At 38.5% G+C, this 21,476-nt stretch overlaps 3 protein-coding genes across 3 annotated transcripts; 1 reads left to right on the top strand and 2 right to left on the bottom strand.

Moving 5' to 3' along the window:
* Window positions 1-1,773: 1,773 nt before the first annotated feature.
* On the top strand, window positions 1,774-2,197 carry GCK72_022091 (uncharacterized protein; the record flags this gene model as incomplete). Its single annotated transcript, XM_003106828.2, has 2 exons — window positions 1,774-1,960; window positions 2,013-2,197. 2 exons carry the CDS (start codon window positions 1,774-1,776, stop codon window positions 2,195-2,197), a joined length of 372 nt encoding a protein of 123 aa, XP_003106876.1.
* Window positions 2,198-3,328: 1,131 nt separating this feature from the next.
* GCK72_022090 (uncharacterized protein) lies at window positions 3,329-3,779 on the bottom strand (the record flags this gene model as incomplete). The annotated part of the gene is made up of 2 exons (XM_003091366.2): window positions 3,329-3,540; window positions 3,593-3,779. The coding sequence occupies 2 exons, from the start codon at window positions 3,777-3,779 to the stop codon at window positions 3,329-3,331; spliced, it is 399 nt and encodes a 132-aa protein (XP_003091414.2).
* A 1,390-nt stretch (window positions 3,780-5,169) lies between these two features.
* Window positions 5,170-10,074, bottom strand: GCK72_022089 (uncharacterized protein; the record flags this gene model as incomplete). Its single annotated transcript, XM_053734650.1, has 7 exons — window positions 5,170-5,205; window positions 5,401-5,595; window positions 5,639-6,041; window positions 6,103-6,167; window positions 6,516-6,811; window positions 6,861-7,099; window positions 10,055-10,074. 7 exons carry the CDS (start codon window positions 10,072-10,074, stop codon window positions 5,170-5,172), a joined length of 1,254 nt encoding a protein of 417 aa, XP_053578216.1.
* Between the last annotated feature and the right edge of the window lie 11,402 nt (window positions 10,075-21,476).

The raw sequence follows: 21,476 nt of genomic DNA, 5'->3' as shown, positions 1-21,476 counted from the left end.
GAGACTGGCCCAATGAAAACAAAGAGAAACAAGAGGAAGGATTTCAAAAGAAAGTTGCAACTTTCCTGAACCAGCAGGTTGGTAATAGAGTACCGTGCAGTAAGATATACTATTTGGCCTTTCCCAGTTGAAAACGTCTATTTTTGAGAGTGTCTTAGTGAAACTAACTGTCCAACAATGTAAATTATGTATCAGCCATACAGAACAAAGGTAGAGCTTCATTTTTGTAGTTACCAACTTTTTCGCACGGACACTCTCTAGAGAGGTATGTTCATTTTGAGGAGACAGCTTAAAAATCACTCTGTTTTAACATTAATAATATATTCATTCAAAACATATTTCAGATTTTGGGACTCAACAATCAAAACTCAACAATTTAGTAAGAAAACAAGTGAACAGCAACAATGAAAAAGTGGCAGTTGAAAAGGAACGTTGAGATAGGATGAGTCAATTTTAAGACAAGTTCAAGAAATTGGAAAACAAGAAAAAGGGAAAGGTAGGCGCTTCTCGGTTTCAATGCAATAGAAAAGACAGATGCTCAAGCAAAACAACGGGGAAATTTGGCGAACAAATAAAAGAAATTCTAAACAACGACAGAAAAAAGAACATTTTTATCGGAGTAATAAAAAGCAGTTGAAAGGAGAAGGTCTCGGTGATAGATTTCTCAACGTCTTTGAAGATTATCTGGAAAAACTCCATATTCAGGTTTTTCAAGAGTCCCATTGCTAAAGTCTGGAGGTTTTTAAAAAGTTTTGAAGAGATTCATAGGTGCTTTCTAAACTTACTTTATTCAGGTTCTAAGTTTTGCTTGATCTTTAAACATCCATCTCAGTCATTGTTAACCAAACATTGTCTAGAAGAAGATTTCTTCCAGTGTCTTGAGAGGGAAGCTCGCTTTTGGAAAACTTTGTGAAGGCAGAATTCGAGAAATACAGGAGCAGCAGTACTGTCTATACTATTTTGTTGCTACAGTAATCCATCAACACACTGTTACTTCTCCAGACTATTTTATAGCTACCACCTCTACAATGACATGACCAACAGTAACCCATCTCAACAATAACAAGAGTCGTCACTACAGTAACCCATTTTAGAATGAAAAGATTTGTCACTACAGTATCCTGTCTCTACAATGACACGACTCCTCACTACAGCAACTCACCTCTGGAATGACTCAGCACTACAGTAACCCATCTCAACAATGACAAGACTCGTCACTACAATAACTCATCTCTGAAATGACTCATCATTACAGTAACCCTTGTCTACAATGACATGTTTGATCACTACAGTATACCAATTCTACAATGACAAGGCTAATCACTACAGAAACCTCATCCCTACAGTAACCCATCTCAACAATGACAAGACTCGTCACTACAATACCCCATCTCTGAAATGACTCATCATTACAGTAACTCATTTTTACAGTAACCAGTTCCCCTTTTTTTCTGAATAAATACTCAAAATTATCGTGCAATATCAGTTTGTTCCTTGTGTAATTTGTCGAGTTTACGTTCATTTTCAGCAGGATAGCTTGATTTGATATTGCAACATCCTCAAAATCATCGATTCCTTTAGAACTTTGATTCTACAGTTTCCTCTTTCTTTTCAATTGTTTCTCGTCTTTTTTCTGAAAATTCCCATAACAGAAAAACCATTTAGCAATAAAACGCTCCCTCGCCTCCACCTTGGAAAATATGTTAATCGAATCATGAAGTCGCTATATAACCGTCCTCACATTTTCAGTTTTTCATCATTCTCATCCACAGAATGTCTTATTCTATTTTCCTTCTCCTTCTTTTCGCTGTCCTCGTGTCTTCCGCTCGCGGTTCGAAGAATCCCAAACCTGATCCAAAATTAATTGCATCTAACACTTTGGAAGCCGCCTTGAATGCAGCAAGAGCTGAGGATTTTGGACGGTTCAAAACTCTCGTTGCCTATTACAAAGGGCCAGGACGTAAGTTGCTTTAGGAGGACGGGCCAACTTTTTATTAACAAGTTTTTTTCAGTTTCCGATTATGATATGAGGATGTTCGCCAACTACTATGAATACATTGTGTTAAAAGCGGAATTCAACGAAGACGGACACGTGGAAACTATATGTACTACGTCGCCGACCGATCGTCTCTATTTCTTTAAATTCAAACCATCATCCGAGAGTCCAACTGGATGGACCAGTTATCTTGCCAAATAATTGGGTTTTGACTGAAATAAATCATTGAGCATTTCAAACAGAGTCAGAGATGAAATTAGATTTGTTGTATTAGTGTGGTCTTATCAAAAAATATTTTTTTGAACATTATATTTTTTTCCGGTCCGGCCCGGTCGGGCCGGATTCAAAATGGGTACTCATTTTTTAACAAAATTTTCTAAAAAGTTACAAAAATTTAGAGTAAAAAGACTCAAATTGTCATACATATTCATCTCTTGATAGCATATCTAATTTTTAGTCGAAAACTATACTTTATTTCTGAAAACTTCAAAAAATTTCCAGAAAACTTCAAAACTTCACATTTTGTCAAAAAATGTTTCAAAACGTTCCGAGCGGGCCGAGCCGGGTCCGGCCCGTGACAAGTCTGCTTTCTAGAAACTAGTATTGTGTTTTTAAAAGAAAGGAGAAACATTAAGCAGGTGTGATATGTATGAGAGTGCTATCGTGGAATTCGACTTTTAAAAAGTAGATTTGTTACAACAAAAACTATTTTCAGTGATTTATTTGTGGATTTTAGTGGTCAACATGTGTCAGCCCCAATCGATAGATCGCTTTTTTGACTCTATTCCAGTTTAGATGTCCTTTAAAAACTAGAACGTCCCTTAAAACTCTCAGACGTCCCTTAAAACACTTAGATGTTCCTTGAAACACTCAATCGTCCTTTCAAACTCTTTTTTTTTGAAACGTCCTTTAAAATGTTTAGACGTCCCTTGAAACTCCAAAATATAGTTGTGAATATTAAGACGTCCCAAAAAACATTTAGACGTCCCAAAAAATATTTATACGTCCCTTGAACCCTTTCAGTGACTTTTAGTGTTGAAGGGACGTCTAAAAATGTTTTGGGACGTCTATTTATGTGAAACCAAATTTTGATATTTCAAGGGACGTCTAAATATTTTTTGGGACGACTAAACGTTTTATGGGACGACTACATGTTTTAAGGGACGTCTAAGTGTTTCAATGGACGTCTAAGTGTTTTAAGGGACGTCTAAGAGTTTTTTGGGACCTTAGAGTTTTCAAAGGACATTTAAACTGGAATAGAGCCGCTTTTTTTTAAATATGGCCAGTCTGATACAACAAATCTAATTTCATCTCTGACTCTGTTTGAAATGCTCAATGATTTATTTCAGTCAAAACCCAATTATTTGGCAAGATAACTGGTCCATCCAGTTGGACTCTCGGATGATGGTTGAATTTGAAGAAATAGAGACGATCGGTCGGCGACGTAGTACATATAGTTTCCACGTGTCCGTCTTCGTTGAATTCCGCTTTTAACACAATGTATTCATAGTAGTTGGCGAACATCCTCATATCATAATCGGAAACTGAAAAAAACTTGTTAATAAAAAGTTGGCCCGTCCTCCTAAAGCAACTTACGTCCTGGCCCTTTGTAATAGGCAACGAGAGTTTTGAACCGTCCAAAATCCTCAGCTCTTGCTGCATTCAAGGCGGCTTCCAAAGTGTTAGATGCAATTAATTTTGGATCAGGTTTGGGATTCTTCGAACCGCGAGCGGAAGACACGAGGACAGCGAAAAGAAGAAGAAGGAAAATAGAATAAGACATTCTGTGGATGAGAATGATGAAAAACTGAAAATGTGAGGACGGTTATATAGCGACTTCATGATTCGATTAGCATATTTTCCCAGGTGGAGGCGAGGGAGCGTTTTATTGCTAAATGGTTTTTCTGTATGGGAATTTTTAGAAAAAAGACGAGAAACAATTGAAAAGAAAGAGGAAACTGTAGAATCAAAGTTCTAAAGGATTCGATGATTTCGAGGATGTTGCAATATCAAATCAAGCTATCCTGCTGAAAATGAACGTAAACTCGACAAATTACACAAGGAACAAACTGATATTGCACGATAATTTTGAGTATTTATTCAGAAAAAAGGGGAACTGGTTACTGTAAAAATGAGTTACTGTAATGATGAGTCATTTCAGAGATGGGTTATTGTAGTGACGAGTCTTGTCATTGTTGAGATGGGTTACTGTAGGGATGAGGTTTCTGTAGTGATTAGCCTTGTCATTGTAGAATTGGTATACTGTAGTGATCAAACATGTCATTGTAGACAAGGGTTACTGTAATGATGAGTCATTTCAGAGATGAGTTATTGTAGTGACGAGTCTTGTCATTGTTGAGATGGGTTACTGTAGTGCTGAGTCATTCCAGTGGTGAGTTGCTGTAATGAGGAGTCGTGTCATTGTAGAGACAGGATACTGTAGTGACAAATCTTTTCATTCTAAAATGGGTTACTGTAGTGACGACTCTTGTTATTGTTGAGATGAGTTACTGTTGGTCATGTCATCGTAGAGGTGGTAGCTATAAATAGTCTGGAGAAGTAACAGTGTGTTGATGGATTACTGTAGCAACAAAATAGTATAGACAGTACTGCTGCTCCTGTATTTCTCGAATTCTGCCTTCACAAAGTTTTCCAAAAGCGAGCTTCCCTCTCAAGACACTGGAAGAAATCTTCTTCTAGACAATGTTTGGTTAACAATGACTGAGATGGATGTTTAAAGATCAAGCAAAACTTAGAACCTGAATAAAGTAAGTTTAGAAAGCACCTATAAATCTCTTCAAAACTTTTTTAAAACCTCCAGACTTTAGCAATGGGACTCTTGAAAAACCTGAATATGGAGTTTTTCCAGATAATCTTCAAAGACGTTGAGAAATCTATCACCGAGACCTTCTCCTTTCAACTGCTTTTTATTACTCCGATAAAAATGTTCTTTTTTCTGTCGTTGTTTAGAATTTCTTTTATTTGTTCGCCAAATTTCCCCGTTGTTTTGCTTGAGCATCTGTCTTTTCTATTGCATTGAAACCGAGAAGCGCCTACCTTTCCCTTTTTCTTGTTTTCCAATTTCTTGAACTTGTCTTAAAATTGACTCATCCTATCTCAACGTTCCTTTTCAACTGCCACTTTTTCATTGTTGCTGTTCACTTGGTTTCTTACTAAATTGTTGAGTTTTGATTGTTGAGTCCCAAAATCTGAAATATGTTTTGAATGAATATATTATTAATGTTAAAACAGAGTGATTTTCAAGCTGTCTCTTTTAAGCTAGACAGAGAACCTGCCGAAATCTTCATTTTCGTATATTTTCACCTCATATATTAAATTTGAAGAAAACAACGGACCGGATATGTATCCCCTCTCCTCCTTACAATCAGAAAAAACAAACTTACAATAATCATTGGGAGTTTCCAGCTGGCTCCACTGAATTCGTCGAACTCTGATTCTTCCATTCCGAGATTCTCCATAATCTTCTTCACTGCACCTTCTTCTTCAGCATATTCCGGGAATATTGTTGGACCGCCCGAGATGTCTGTCATCTCGTCGTCCAAGGACTCGGGCATGTAGAATCCATGGCAATATCCATTCTGAAAAAATAAATGTCTTAGGACATCCGAACAACACACATACCTTGATGTAGTTGATAATTCCTCCTGCTTTCACTCTTGAGAGGATCTTCCGAACGAGTGCCAACTGCTCCTTGGTGGCACAGTGATCCTTGAATTTGCTGACGATTTTCACTTTCTCCTCCAACAGTAATCTATCTTCTCCTTTCACCACGGGTTCCCTCGGAGAGAAGAAGTAGTCTTCCCCTCCTTGAGAGACCAAGAAGATGAACTTGGGATACATTTTTATGATGTCATCGGTATTATCGCACTCCTCGTGGTATTGTTCATCATATTTCTGGAGCTCCTCAATCACTCTATCCGTCGGATTGACATAGTTCTTTGCAAAACAGGAAGCCTCGAAGTTCTTTGGGGCATTGGCACCTCTCCCTAGTCTTCTTTGCGTTGGGTCCCGCAAAGACAAAAGTCTTCAAAATATTGAACATTCCCAAGTTCTCAATTGCTCCCTCAGCCATTTCCATAGCATACTTTCCGATTGACACAATAACGACGTCTCGGGTAAGTGTCGGGAAGGCAGCGAGTTCTGCGACAGCCTGAAATTAGAAATTAGGTATAAGGATGAGTCCAGTGATAAACTTTTGATGCTGATCTAAAGGAAGGACATGATTATAACAAAGATTCGAGGAACAGATCGATCCTCATGTTTCTTGCAATTAACCAATGTCTTTCTGTTGCAAACAACATCCGGACTGAAGAGAAAAGCTAATTTAAAACAATTTTTACAGAAAAAAACCTTGGCTATGGCCTCAATCACAGGCTTAAGCCACCATAGACCCGACAGGGCCAAATAATTCGCGATTGAAAACTGAGAAAGTGGAGTCTACAGTGGTTGCCTTTAAGCCCCCGCCTTCTCCTTTCACCCCTAAAAATCAAAATCTCACCTGTCCTGTTGCTCCCTTCGGGCAGAAAGCTTTGCACACATGATCAACGATGACCTCCATCTTTCGCTTGTTGGTACTGTCAGATCTGAAAATTACAGGATAGATTGTCTCCGTGAGAAGTAATAGAAACATACAAAACATTCGCACCATTAGGGACATCAACATAATGAAGTCTCGAGAAGATGAGCTTGGAACTCCTGGAACATCATATTCCACACCATCATCGAATTTTTGAGGATAGATTTTCCTTGGCTTCTTAGAAGTTGGTTCTTCAGAGATGTTGATGTTTGGTAGTTCTGAAATTTTGCAAAATCAGTTTTTTTTTCACAGATTCAAAATCCTTACCATCTGCTTGTTGTTCCAAATAATCTGAAGACATAGATGAACTGGAGCCTCTGGGACTCATCATCGTCGAATTCCGAATCCTTGCGACGGGATTCGCATTTGATGGAGCAACAGGAGAAGGAGCATCTGGAGAAGGAGTATCTGGAGGTGAAGCTCCTGGACGAGAACTCGTTGGTGTTGGAGCAACTGGACCGGTTTTTGGAGGGCGATGGTTTGTTTTGTTGGGACATTTGAGGGATCTGGAATGGAGGAATTAGATGATTTTGGAGGAATTTTGATGTCGAGCAGGAAAAAACAAATGAGAAAGAAAAATGATTTAGAATATAATAAAGAAAATTCAAGGATTCTAAATTCAGACCAAATAGAGCTCAAAATATAGATTCAAAAAGTTAAGAACACAGTAGTTACAAGTCTTTACGTGAAAGCCGGTGAAAACCTTTTATTAGGAATTTGGAAGTTTGGATTCCAATTCAAATTTGGTATTTTTGTGTCTGGAAGGTAAGCTTTTGTAATTTATCAGTATATGAAAATCCCTTTCGAAATCAAAAAAAATTGAAAAATGACACTTCCAGAGAAAAGTCAACATTGAAGTAATTGCATTTTCAATGGAATCGTTGGTCTGAGGAAATTTTGCGTATTTTGTGTAGTTGGAGACTCTTCTCGGAACTTTTCAAGACTGAAATTTGGGCGAAATTTTTTACTTTTCTAAAATAAACCAGTCTAGATGGAAACTCAGCGAGCCAATACATCGTTGCGTTTTCAGAATTTTATGAGACTTTTTTGGGAAGTAAAATAACAACTCCAATAGACATATCAAAAGATATGTCAAGATTTTTTTTTTACAAATCACTCATTAAAATTACAACTTTAGAATAAATAATCTTTTTCACATAATTTTTTATTCACATTTTTTTCTCAGTCTCGATGGAAATGTCTTTGAAGATTTTAGCTTCTGAATTTCAAAAATAAGTCAGCTTTATACCAAAGTTTCAGACATTTTTCAAAATCTCAAAATTTTGATTCTTTGATTCGTAATCAGTTTCGAAGTGACCATTTCAGTTATTCCAAACGACCGTCTTAAAAACTTCATCTTGTCTCAACAAAAAAACTAATTTCAAATAATAATTTGGGTCTTAACTTGAACTCTCAACATCTTATCAACTCAAAAAACAAAAGCTTCCATTTGTTCCAGTTCAAAAAGTCAAAAATACCGCTTTACCAACAAAAAACAGTAAAGAAAGGAGTCAGTTGGAAAGAAAGAGAGAGAGTGTTGAAGAGTGAGGGACGCTGAGAAATAAAGATAAGATTGGAAGAAAGACGGCAGAAAAAAAGCAGGATGGGTACTCCCTTCATACACCACACAACTCCAGAAACTTATAATTTGCCATCAATAAATTTGGTTTGAAATTTGGCGAGAGACGTAGAGAGAAAGGGAGCCGAGACGAGAGACGCACTTGGCATGAGAGACGCAAAGAAATATTCGAGGGAGAGTGGGGCACCGACGAGAAAAGCGTCTCTTATGAGAGAAGCAGAGAGACCCCCCACAGGTGTTAAAGCGCGATAGGCAAAGCGGTAAGTTAACTGCCGACCGCTGGCAGGCGACGCCGGGCAACAACGCACACGTCGTGGGCGGCTACCAGTAAGCTACCAGCGCTCCATTTTTTTCAATTTTTGGGCAGCGGTTCCCCTCCACTATGGGTCTTATTAAGGAATATTCCCTACAAGAATTACATAATTTCAGCACATTTTCCTCGCTTTTTTCGTTCCTTGGGTCCTTTTGTTAATATCTGAAATAACCTAAAACTTCCTTTCCTTCGTTCTCTCTTCCCTTATCCAGCCATCAGGCACTTTCTCCTTTCTGGTTCATTTCTTATGTTTTTCACCATGCTGTCAATACTCCAGAAACTCAAAATACTCAGATGTGTTACTAATAAAACGAATACATCGAAAAAGTAAGAGTGAAGAGGTCACTGTTTTTTGTTCTAAATTGCTCTATTAATACAACAAAAGGAGGGTATTTTAGTTATCAAAGTATTCTTTAATGATTTTGGCTTTCCTGAACGGTGAACTACGGCCAGAATTATAAAAGTTTCTGTGAAAAATGAGCACCACAACTCTTTTTTTGACTTTTAAAATTTTAATCTTCGCTGAATTGCCAATTTCGACCCAAACTGAGATATTTTTTTTGGAAAGACAAATTGTTTGAATTTTCATGCGGAAAAACAGATTACAATTAACCGCTTTCCAAGTGTTTTCCGAGTTACCAAATGAGAAAAAATTTTGAACGGATTTGGCTCAAATTCTTTCAATAACGAAAGATTTTTGAAAGCCTTTTCAGAGTGTTTTTCAGTCATTTTCGGAAAAAGGCAGATTTGAGGTCGAAAGTCAGAGTTTTTCGCATAATCAAAAGCAGTTGTCGTTAACCCAAAATGTCATTTCACCTGATGCCTTCAGGAATGATATAAATAGTTGAAGTTCGTCAAAGGTATCGTTAGCAGTCAGAAATTAACACGAAATTAATGCACTGTGCGGTTTTGTTAACGCTCGTCTCTGGTGTTTTAATTCTCCGAAAACTAACGTACCTCACTTACCGATCCACCTGAAAAGTAATTAAGCTTCCGATTAGAACTAAAATAACCAGATTTAGTAGCAGCGCACAGTTCCCATTTTTGCATTTTTTTTAAAAAATTATTGCAACGCGCAGCTATTTTCAGTTTAAAATATAGTTTTTACGCAATATTTTTGCAAATAATTTTAGAAAAGTAGTTCTGCCGTAGTTTAACTTTTCGGAAAAAGCACAAAAATACCAAAAGATTTCGGTGAGAAACACAAGAAACAAGCGAGAAAATGGGAAAAAAAATTAATTATTATTTAAAACTCCGACGCGGGCCGCAGTGCCTGCGTCTCCTCTCTCAAATGCGTTGTCAATGGAGCGTGGTTTGCCTTATTTCTCTAAAATTGAGTTTTGATCTGGAGGGGGAGGCAAATGGCTTTTTTCCCCATCTCTATAATGATTCGGACAATTATGATAAAGAGTTAAAACGTTGCCAGCCGTAGATGTACTATAGCCCACAGTTCATGGCACCTTCTACAAAGAAAGAATTTGATGACTGGTATGGAAAGTGGTGCCATGATGGATTCAAGTTACATGATAAGCTGCTAAAGTATTGCCAATCTGATGTTCGTATTCTCACGTTAACATTGATGTCTTCATAGAGGTAAGTAAATAGTTTGAACCTGTTGGAATTTTGCTTTTTTACAGATGTGTGAATCAACTTTTAATGGTTGGAATCCAATAGTCAATGGATTGTACTATAGCTTCCTATGTTATGTTCGTATTGAAACACGAATACATCAAAAGGGAGATGTCGGATATATTCCCGAGAATGGCTATGGACGTGGAAACAATTCAATGTTAGCGTTAAACTATATTCAATGGCTCGAGAAAAAGATCCAACACTTACATATGAAGTACCAATTACGTGGAGGAGAAGTCAAAATCGAAGCAAATGGATCTTCTTACTTTGCTGATGCTTTCAATGAGGCCACAAGGGACGTTTTGAGGTTTTTTGTTTCCTTTTTGAGACAAACCCATTCCATTTACACATACACACTCACAGACCCCAAGGAAGACTGACCCTCACAACAAGTGAGATGAAGGAAACCTTTTTCTCTAAACTGTTTCCAAATAGTATCGATGTTCATGTAATTTTTTCAGATTTATGGATGTGTATGGCACGGGTGCCCAACGTGTTACCCGGATCGTGACAAGAAATTTCCAATGAGACACGACAAGACAATGGAAGGTTTGTATTAAGGAAACAATGAAGAGAGAAAAAGATATTCTATATGAGTGATTCAATCTAAATTCTTTTGGGAATGTGAAATATACGAAGAGATGGAAAAAGATAGAGAGATGCAAAATCTTTTGAACTAGTAAGTTTCAAACTAATAGGCCAATCATAAAGTTTTCTTCAGAACAAGTACGATCAAAGACTCAAACCACGCGTAACATTGTATGGAGAAAGAACACAGGCAATTTCGATCAACTGGCAGTTGCACTTGAAGACACCACTCCTAAATTTTTATTAATATTTTCATTCTTGCAATTAGGAATTGTGGGCCCACACAAGACGCAGCTATTGGGATATTTACCTCAGAAAATAATGAAGAAGCTAATGTTTGTTTCTTGTAGAACTTGTGCGACTGATCAGAACATTGAAGGGAAGTGTATAATACGAAGGTCTCTGAAAGATTTTTGACTGGAGTATGGTGCACAGATGAGCTGAACAAGACCATTTCTAAAGGGTACAAGGTGCTCAAGTATCATGAAAATCTGGCATTGGGCAGAAGAGGCCTTGGGTCAAGGAGGGTTTTTCGCCGATTACATTACATCAAACCACTATGAAATTGACAAGACGAAAAGTAGTGGGTGGCCAAAGGAAAATATGACAGATGAGGAAAAGAAAAGCATTACATCGCAAGAACATGGGAGATGGGATGGAGTCAAACTGGATCCCTTGAAGACCATGAAGAACAAAACACGCGAAAGCCTGTGCAAAATTATTCCTCCAACTCCACCTGGCGTAAGTCGAGATCTCATTATCATTTAATTTTGTTCTTTTTCCAGGAAATTTGCACGAAACCCAATGAAGTTGAGACAAGACTCGTTTACACACAGTGATGGACTTGCAATGACACAAATTGTTCACCGACCCCTAACTTTGAACTAACAGGAATGCTTCCTTATGGTGAACACAAGCATTTCATCTCAAAAAGACCCAAGAAAGACTTTTCTCAAGACATCACCATTTACAAATCTTGCTATCGCCAGCAATCATACATGTGCGGCCAGATTTATTTATTTATTTTATTTTGAAATACGATTAAAGAATCGTGAAGTGAGAATTAAATCAAATACAACCGAGTGTAGTTTCAGAATAATTAGAGTAGATGTGGTACGATAGTAACGAGTTTTTACAATAGATGAGATGTGGGTGACGTTAATATTAGACCTTATAAATAATGAGATGTATGATACATACATGTATATTAGTGAATACGTGGAATAGACCGGAATAATGGAACCAATCAGAAACCACCTGTGTCTATTTGTTGTGTACTATTAATGTATGTGTGCCCTATTGATAATTGTTCGTTAACGCGGCGATTTGTGAATAAAATGCCTCCTTAGCCTAGTTTTGCACTTCGTCCCGAATGAACTTTGTTTGGGTTCGGGTCTTAATTGTTTGTGTCTAGCGCTGGAAAAATTTGCTTGTGTCTATATCAACTTTCCCGACTAGCATTTTGGAGACGAATTTATGGTCTATCAGAGTCTTTGCGATACGAGGGAAAGGAGGCCCCGAACATTTGATATTTGATATTTTATTTAACTATTTAAAATACCAGAAAATGTCACTGGAGGTCAGGTACAGTCCCTCACGAGACTAAACCTGAGAAAGGAAACCGGGGAATAAGGAATTATAAATAGGTGTTGGGCAAGGGGGGACGGGAGAGAGAATAAAGAAAGAAAAAAAATCAGAATCGTGCAATTATATTACAAGAAGAGAGTTGAATTCCGATGGGCAAAGGAAATGGGGAACATATAATAGTTAAGGCATTCCAAATAGGTACTACCGTTGAGAAAAAATTAGAGCAATTAGGATTTATACAGATAAGAGACATTGGGCGACGGGAGGAGGAACTTAACCTGACATGGGTCTCAAGACTAGGAAACATTTCGTTGCGTTTTAATGCAGTTTTATAGTCGGGATAATCAATACTAATATATTTTCCTAACTCCCTGCTTTGAATTCTTCTGGTAAAAGAGTTCTGAACTGACTCAATTGATCGTATGTCACTTTTCTTCAGCGGGTTGGTCACTACTGTATCATACTCTAGAATGGGGAGTACAAACGTTTTATATAATAGAATAAGTAGTCTGGGGTTGTCGCTAGATTTCTGGTTGAAGATTTGTGTTAGAACACACTTTGCATTATTCATATAATTTCCTCACGTCGGACTAATGAACCATCTATGCTATAGTCAAATATTTTTGGTTTGGTACCCAGGTTTATACAGGAAGTTCTTTCTTTATTGAGAGCTAGCCGATGGTCTTTTGATCATTTGATGATGGCCTCGATGGCTGCGGGGAGAGGGCTAGCGACGGCGTCTTTTGGCAGAATCGCGTACAGTTTCAGATAAAGAAAAAAAGCGAATTGCTTACAGCGAGCATTTTGTGAAAGAGCACTCGGAATAGTTTTCACAAAGATACCAAACAGCGCTGGCGAGATCACGGACCCCTGCGGAACCCCACAGATCGCTGTTCTTTTGCTAGAAAACGAAGAACCCCACTTTTACCTTAAAAACTCAATTTTTCAAAAATTCACTTATCCACGAGACTAAATTCTTATTAAACTTCAGTTCTTGGAGTTCATCAAGCAGCTGGCAATGAGGGACTCGATCGAAAGCTTTGGCGAAATCAAAATAGATTAGATCTACTTGGTGTCCCTTGTCAATTGCCTCAGTCCATTCATTCATTGGTTCTAACATACATATTGTTGTAGATTTCCTAGGCAGAAATCCGTGCTGGGAACTGTTCCAGAATTGGATATCGCTAAGATGACTATGAATTTATCGCAGTAGGCATCTTTCGAACACCTACATATGTTAGATGTGATGCTAATGGGTCTGAAATCGGTGAGAGCCCATGGTTTGGCTATCTTTTTAGCGGCTAATACTTTCAGCAATCGGTATTTCCCCTGACATCATGAACGCGTTACAGATTTGAGCTATTTGACTACTTATTAGAGGAGCGCATAACCTTTACAAACATGAAGGGGACTTCGTCGGGTGTTAGAGAACAGGAATCTGTGGGTGCAGGCGATCCATCCGGATGGGTAAGGTTGGGAACGATAATAGTTTTTGGCTTAGTAATCGTTTTTGCGTGGTGGGAAAACCTTAATTGTGCGAAATTCCTGCGATTTTTTTTCGCGATACAACTACCGAATACCTCGAAAATAGTGCCAGAGTCTCTGAAAACCCCGATTTATCGGCCTTTTTGCGAGTAATTCGGCAGAAAATTCCCGAGAAATCAGCGATGGACTAATGTATCCATCCTTTTTTCCGGAAAAGTTTGAGATTTTCGATTTCGCAGGAACTTTGGACTCCATTTGCTCGAAGACCGCTCGCATCGACCGTTTGCTTGATGTTGTCGTGCCTCGCAGCTTGTTGCTATCATCATGTACCACGTTTTTTTCTCGTACGATCCTCCAATCAACACGGAAAATCCAGACAATAAAATCGGCGGACAACCGCAATAAGACGCTTCTAACTGTTTTCCGTGTCTATCGCTCATAAACTTGTGTATTTCGGATCATCGTACTAACTTCACAGAAGTCGAGTCAGTATCACCGTATGAAGATAATCATCGCGATATGACAAAGTCAACAACTACTAACTTATAGTGGACCCAACTCTAGAATGTACCGTTTTCGAATTGAACCAAATGAGTATTGGCAAACCAACGCTACTTGATGATTCACCGATCCCCGATACAAACTCAACAACTACTAACTTATAGTGACCCAATTCTAAAATTGTACCGTTTTCGAATGAACCAAATTGAGTATTGGCAAACCAACGCTACTTGATGATTCACCGATCCCGATACAAACTCAACAACTACTAACTTATAGTGACCCAATTCTAAAATTGTACCGTTTTCGAATGAACCAAATTGAGTATTGGCAAACCAACGCTACTTGATGATTCACCGATCCCGATACAAACTCAACAACTACTAACTTATAGTGACCCAACTCTAGAATTGTACCGTTTTCGAATGAACCAAATTGAGTATTGGCGAACCAACGCTACTTGATGATTCACCGATCCCGATACAAACTCAACAACTACTAACTTATAGTGACCCAATTCTAAAATTGTACCGTTTTCGAATGAACCAAATTGAGTATTGGCAAACCAACGCTACTTGATGATTCACCGATCCCGATACAAACTCAACAATTTTTAACTTATAGTGACCCAATTCTAAAATTGTACCGTTTTCGAATGAACCAAATTGAGTATTGGCAAACCAACGCTACTTGATGATACACCGATCCCGATACAAACTCAACAACTACTAACTTATAGTGACCCAATTCTAAAATTGTACCGTTTTCGAATGAACCAAATTGAGTATTGGCAAACCAACGCTACTTGATGATTCACCGATCCCGATACAAACTCAACAACTACTAACTTATAGTGACCCAATTCTAAAATTGTACCGTTTTCGAATGAACCAAATTGAGTATTGGCAAACCAACGCTACTTGATGATTCACCGATCCCGATACAAACTCAACAACTACTAACTTATAGTGACCCAATTCTAAAATTGTACCGTTTTCGAATGAACCAAATTGAGTATTGGCAAACCAACGCTACTTGATGATTCACCGATCCCGATACAAACTCAACAACTACTAACTTATAGTGACCCAATTCTAAAATTGTACCGTTTTCGAATGAACCAAATTGAGTATTGGCAAACCAACGCTACTTGATGATTCACCGATCCCGATACAAACTCAACAACTACTAACTTATAGTGACCCAATTCTAAAATTGTACCGTTTTCGAATGAACCAAATTGAGTATTGGCAAACCAACGCTACTTGATGATTCACCGATCCCGATACAAACTCAACAACTACTAACTTATAGTGACCCAATTCTAAAATTATACCGTTTTCGAATGAACCAAATTGAGTATTGGCAAACCAACGCTACTTGATGATTCACCGATCCCGATACAAACTCAACAACTACTAACTTATAGTGACCCAATTCTAAAATTGTACCGTTTTCGAATGAACCAAATTGAGTATTGGCGAACCAACGCTACTTGATGATTCACCGATCCCGATACAAACTCAACAACTACTAATTACAGTAACCCAACTCTAAAGATGTATCGTTTCCGGTAAAACCAAATTGAATATTGGCGCGTTTCGAAGAACGCGTAGCCAACGCTTCTCAATGATTCACCGATAACGACACAAAGCCAACAACTACTAATTACAGTAACCCAACTCTTAAAATGTATCGTTTCCGGTAAAACCAAATTGAATATTGGCGCGTTTCGAAGAACGCGTAGCCAACGCTTCTCAATGATTCACCGATAACGACACAAACTCAACAACTACTAACTTATAGTAACCCAACTCTAAAATTGTACCGTTTTCGAATGAACCAAATTGAGTATTGGCGAACCAACGCTACTTGATGATTCACCGATCCCGATACAAACTCAACAACTACTAATTACAGTAACCCAACTCTAAAGATGTATCGTTTCCGGTAAAACCAAATTGAGTATTGGCGCGTTTCGAAGAACGCGTAGCCAACGCTTCTCAATGATTCACCGATAACGACACAAACTCAACAACTACTAAATTATAGTAACCCAACTCTAAAATTGTACCGTTTTCGAATGAACCAAATTGAGTATTGGCGAACCAACGCTACTTGATGATTCACCGATCCCGATACAAACTCAACAACTACTACTTATAGTAACCCAACTCTAAAATTGTACCGTTTTCGAATGAACCAAATTGAGTATTGGCGAACCAACGCCACTTGATGATTCACCGATCCCGATACAAACTCAACAACTACTAATTACAGTAACCCAACTCTAAAGATGTATCGTTTCCGGTAAAACCAAATTGAATATTGGCGCGTTTCGAAGAACGCGTAGCCAACGCTTCTCAATGATTCACCGATAACGACACAAACTCAAAACTACTAACTTATAGTGACCCAATTCTAAAATTGTACCGTTTTCGAATGAACCAAATTGAGTATTGGCGAACCAACGCTACTTGATGATTCACCGATCCCGATACAAACTCAACAACTACTAATTACAGTAACCCAACTCTTAAGATGTATCGTTTCCGGTAAAACCAAATTGAATATTGGCGCGTATCGAAGAACGCGTAGCCAACGCTTCTCAATGATTCACCGATAATGACACAAAGCCAACAACTACTAATTACAGTAACCCAACTCTAAAGATGTATCGTTTCCGGTAAAACCAAATTGAATATTGGCGCGTTTCGAAGAACGCGTAGCCAACGCTTCTCAATGATTCACCGATAACGACACAAACTCAACAACTACTAACTTATAGTAACCCAACTCTAAAATTGTACCGTTTTCGAATGAACCAAATTGAGTATTGGCGAACCAACGCTACTTGATGATTCACCGATCCCGATACAAACTCAACAACTACTAATTACAGTAACCCAACTCTAAAGATGTATCGTTTCCGGTAAAACCAAATTGAATATTGGCGCGTTTCGAAGAACGCGTAGCCAACGCTTCTCAATGATTCACCGATAACGACACAAAGCCAACAACTACTAATTACAGTAACCCAACTCTAAAGATGTATCGTTTCCGGTAAAACCAAATTGAATATTGGCGCGTTTCGAAGAACGCGTAGCCAACGCTTCTCAATGATTCACCGATAACGACACAAACTCAACAACTACTAACTTATAGTAACCCAACTCTAAAATTGTACCGTTTTCGAATGAACCAAATCGAGTATTGGCAAACCAACGCTACTTGATGATTCACCGATCCCGACACAAACTCAACAACTACTAATTACAGTAACCCAACTCTAAAGATGTATCGTTTCCGGTAAAACCAAATTGAATATTGGCGCGTTTCGAAGAACGCGTAGCCAACGCTTCTCAATGATTCACCGATAACGACACAAACTCAACAACTACTAACTTATAGTAACCCAACTCTAAAATTGTACCGTTTTCGAATGAACCAAATCGAGTATTGGCAAACCAACGCTACTTGATGATTCACCGATCCCGACACAAACTCAACAACTACTAATTACAGTAACCCAACTCTAAAGATGTATCGTTTTCGGTAAAACCAAATTGAATATTGGCGCGTTTCGAAGAACGCGTAGCCAACGCTTCTCAATGATTCACCGATAACGACACAAAGCCAACAACTACTAATTACAGTAACCCAACTCTAAAGATGTATCGTTTCCGGTAAAACCAAATTGAATATTGGCGCGTTTCGAAGAACGCGTAGCCAACGCTTCTCAATGATTCACCGATAACAACACAAACTCAACAACTACACTTATAGTAACCCAACTCTAAAATTGTACCGTTTTCGAATGAACCAAATTGAGTATTGGCGAACCAACGCTACTTGATGATTCACCGATCCCGATACAAACTCAACAACTACTAATTACAGTAACCCAACTCTAAAGATGTATCGTTTCTGGTAAAACCAAATTGAATATTGGCGCGTTTCGAAGAACGCGTAGCCAACGCTTCTCAATGATTCACCGATAACGACACAAACTCAACAACTACTAACTTATAGTAACCCAACTCTAAAATTGTACCGTTTTCGAATGAACCAAATTGAGTATTGGCGAACCAACGCTACTTGATGATTCACCGATCCCGATACAAACTCAACAACTACTAATTACAGTAACCCAACTCTGAAGATGTATCGTTTCCGGTAAAACCAAATTGAATATTGGCGCGTTTCGAAGAACGCGTAGCCAACGCTTCTCAATGATTCACCGATAACGACACAAAGCCAACAACTACTAATTACAGTAACCCAACTCTAAAGATGTATCGTTTCCGGTAAAACCAAATTGAATATTGGCGCGTTTCGAAGAACGCGTAGCCAACGCTTCTCAATGATTCACCGATAACGACACAAACTCAACAACTACTAACTTATAGTAACCCAACTCTAAAATTGTACCGTTTGCGAATGAACCAAATCGAGTATTGGCAAACCAACGCTACTTGATGATTCACCGATCCCGACACAAACTCAACAACTACTAATTACAGTAACCCAACTCTAAAGATGTATCGTTTCCGGTAAAACCAAATTGAATATTGGCGCGTTTCGAAGAACGCGTAGCCAACGCTTCTCAATGATTCACCGATAACGACACAAAGCCAACAACTACTAATTACAGTAACCCAACTCTAAAGATGTATCGTTTCCGGTAAAACCAAATTGAATATTGGCGCGTTTCGAAGAACGCGTAGCCAACGCTTCTCAATGATTCACCGATAACGACACAAACTCACAACTACTAACTTATAGTAACCCAACTCTAAAATTGTACCGTTTTCGAATGAACCAAATTGAGTATTGGCGAACCAACGCTACTTGATGATTCACCGATCCCGATACAAACTCAACAACTACTAATTACAGTAACCCAACTCTAAAGATGTATCGTTTCCGGTAAAACCAAATTGAATATTGGCGCGTTTCGAAGAACGCGTAGCCAACGCTTCTCAATGATTCACCGATAACGACACAAACTCAACAACTACTAACTTATAGTAACCCAACTCTAAAATTGTACCGTTTTCGAATGAACCAAATTGAGTATTGGCGAACCAACGCTACTTGATGATTCACCGATCCCGATACAAACTCAACAACTACTACTTATAGTAACCCAACTAAAGATGTATCGTTTCCGGTAAAACCAAATTGAATATTGGCGCGTTTCGAAGAACGCGTAGCCAACGCTTCTCAATGATTCACCGATAACGACACAAACTCAACAACTATAACTTATAGTAACCCAACTCTAAAATTGTACCGTTTTCGAATGAACCAAATTGAGTATTGGCGAACCAACGCTACTTGATGATTCACCGATCCCGATACAAACTCAACAACTACTAATTACAGTAACCCAACTCTAAAGATGTATCGTTTCCGGTAAAACCAAATTGAATATTGGCGCGTTTCGAAGAACGCGTAGCCAACGCTTCTCAATGATTCACCGATAACGACACAACTCAACAACTACTACTTATAGTAACCCAACTCTAAAATTGTACCGTTTTCGAATGAACCAAATTGAGTATTGGCGAACCAACGCTACTTGATGATTCACCGATCCCGATACAAACTCAACAACTACTAATACAGTAACCCAACTCTAAAGATGGATCGTTTCCGGTAAAACCAAATTAAATATTGGCGCGTTTCGAAGAACGCGTAGCCAACGCTTCTCAATGATTCACCGATAACGACACAAACTCAACAACTACTAACTTATAGTAACCCAACTCTAAAATTGTACCGTTTTCGAATGAACCAAATCGAGTATTGGCAAACCAACGCTACTTGATGATTCACCGATCCCGACACAAACTCAACAACTACTAATTACAGTAACCCAACTCTAAAGATGTATCGTTTCCGGTAAAACCAAATTGAATATTGGCGCGTTTCGAAGAACGCGTAGCCAACGCTTCTCAATGATTCACCGATCCCGATACAACTCAACAACTACTAATTACAGTAACCCAACTCTAAAGATGTATCGTTTCCGGTAAAACCAAATTGAATATTGGCGCGTTTCGAAGAACGCGTAGCCAACGCTTCTCAATGATTCACCGATAACGACACAAACTCAACAACTACTAACTTATAGTAACCCAACTCTAAAATTGTACCGTTTTCGAATGAACCAAATTGAGTATTGGCGAACCAACGCTACTTGATGATTCACCGATCCCGATACAAAACTCAACAACTACTAATTACAGTAACCCAACTCTAAAGATGTATCGTTTCCGGTAAAACCAAATTGAATATTGGCGCGTTTCGAAGAACGCGTAGCCAACGCTCCTCAATGATTCACCGATAACGACACAAACTCAACAACTACTAACTTATAGTAACCCAACTCTAAAATTGTACCGTTTTCGAATGAACCAAATTGAGTATTGGCGAACCAACGCTACTTGATGATTCACCGATCCCGATACAAACTCAACAACTACTAATTACAGTAACCAACTCTAAAGATGTATCGTTTCCGGTAAAACCAAATTGAATATTGGCGCGTTTCGAAGAACGCGTAGCCAACGCTTCTCAATGATTCACCGATCCCGATACAAACTCAACAACTACTAATTACAGTAACCCAACTCTAAAGATGGATCGTTTCCGGTAAAACCAAATTAAATATTGGCGCGTTTCGAAGAACGCGTAGCCAACGCTTCTCAATGATTCACCGATAACGACACAAACTCAACAACTACTAACTTATAGTAACCCAACTCTAAAATTGTACCGTTTTCGAATGAACCAAATTGAGTATTGGCGAACCAACGCTACTTGATGATTCACCGATCCCGATACAAACTCAACAACTACTACTTATAGTAACCCAACTCTAAAGATGTATCGTTTTCGGTAAAACCAAATTGAATATTGGCGCGTTTCGAAGAACGCGTAGCCAACGCTTCTCAATGATTCACCGATAACGACACAAACTCAACAACTACTAACTTATAGTAACCCAACTCTAAAATTGTACCGTTTCGAATGAACCAAATTGAGTATTGGCGAACCAACGCTACTTGATGATTCACCGATCCCGATACAAACTCAACAACTACTAACTTATAGTAACCCAACTCTAAAATTGTATTGTTTTCGAATGAACCAAATTGAGTATTGGCGAACCAACGCTACTTGATGATTC

The sequence above is a fragment of the Caenorhabditis remanei genome, chromosome X, assembly GCF_010183535.1.
Source record: "Caenorhabditis remanei strain PX506 chromosome X, whole genome shotgun sequence".
NCBI classification, from domain to species: domain Eukaryota; kingdom Metazoa; phylum Nematoda; class Chromadorea; order Rhabditida; family Rhabditidae; genus Caenorhabditis; species Caenorhabditis remanei.
Note: the sequence above shows the minus strand (reverse complement) of the source record. Positions and strands in the feature narration are given on the sequence as shown.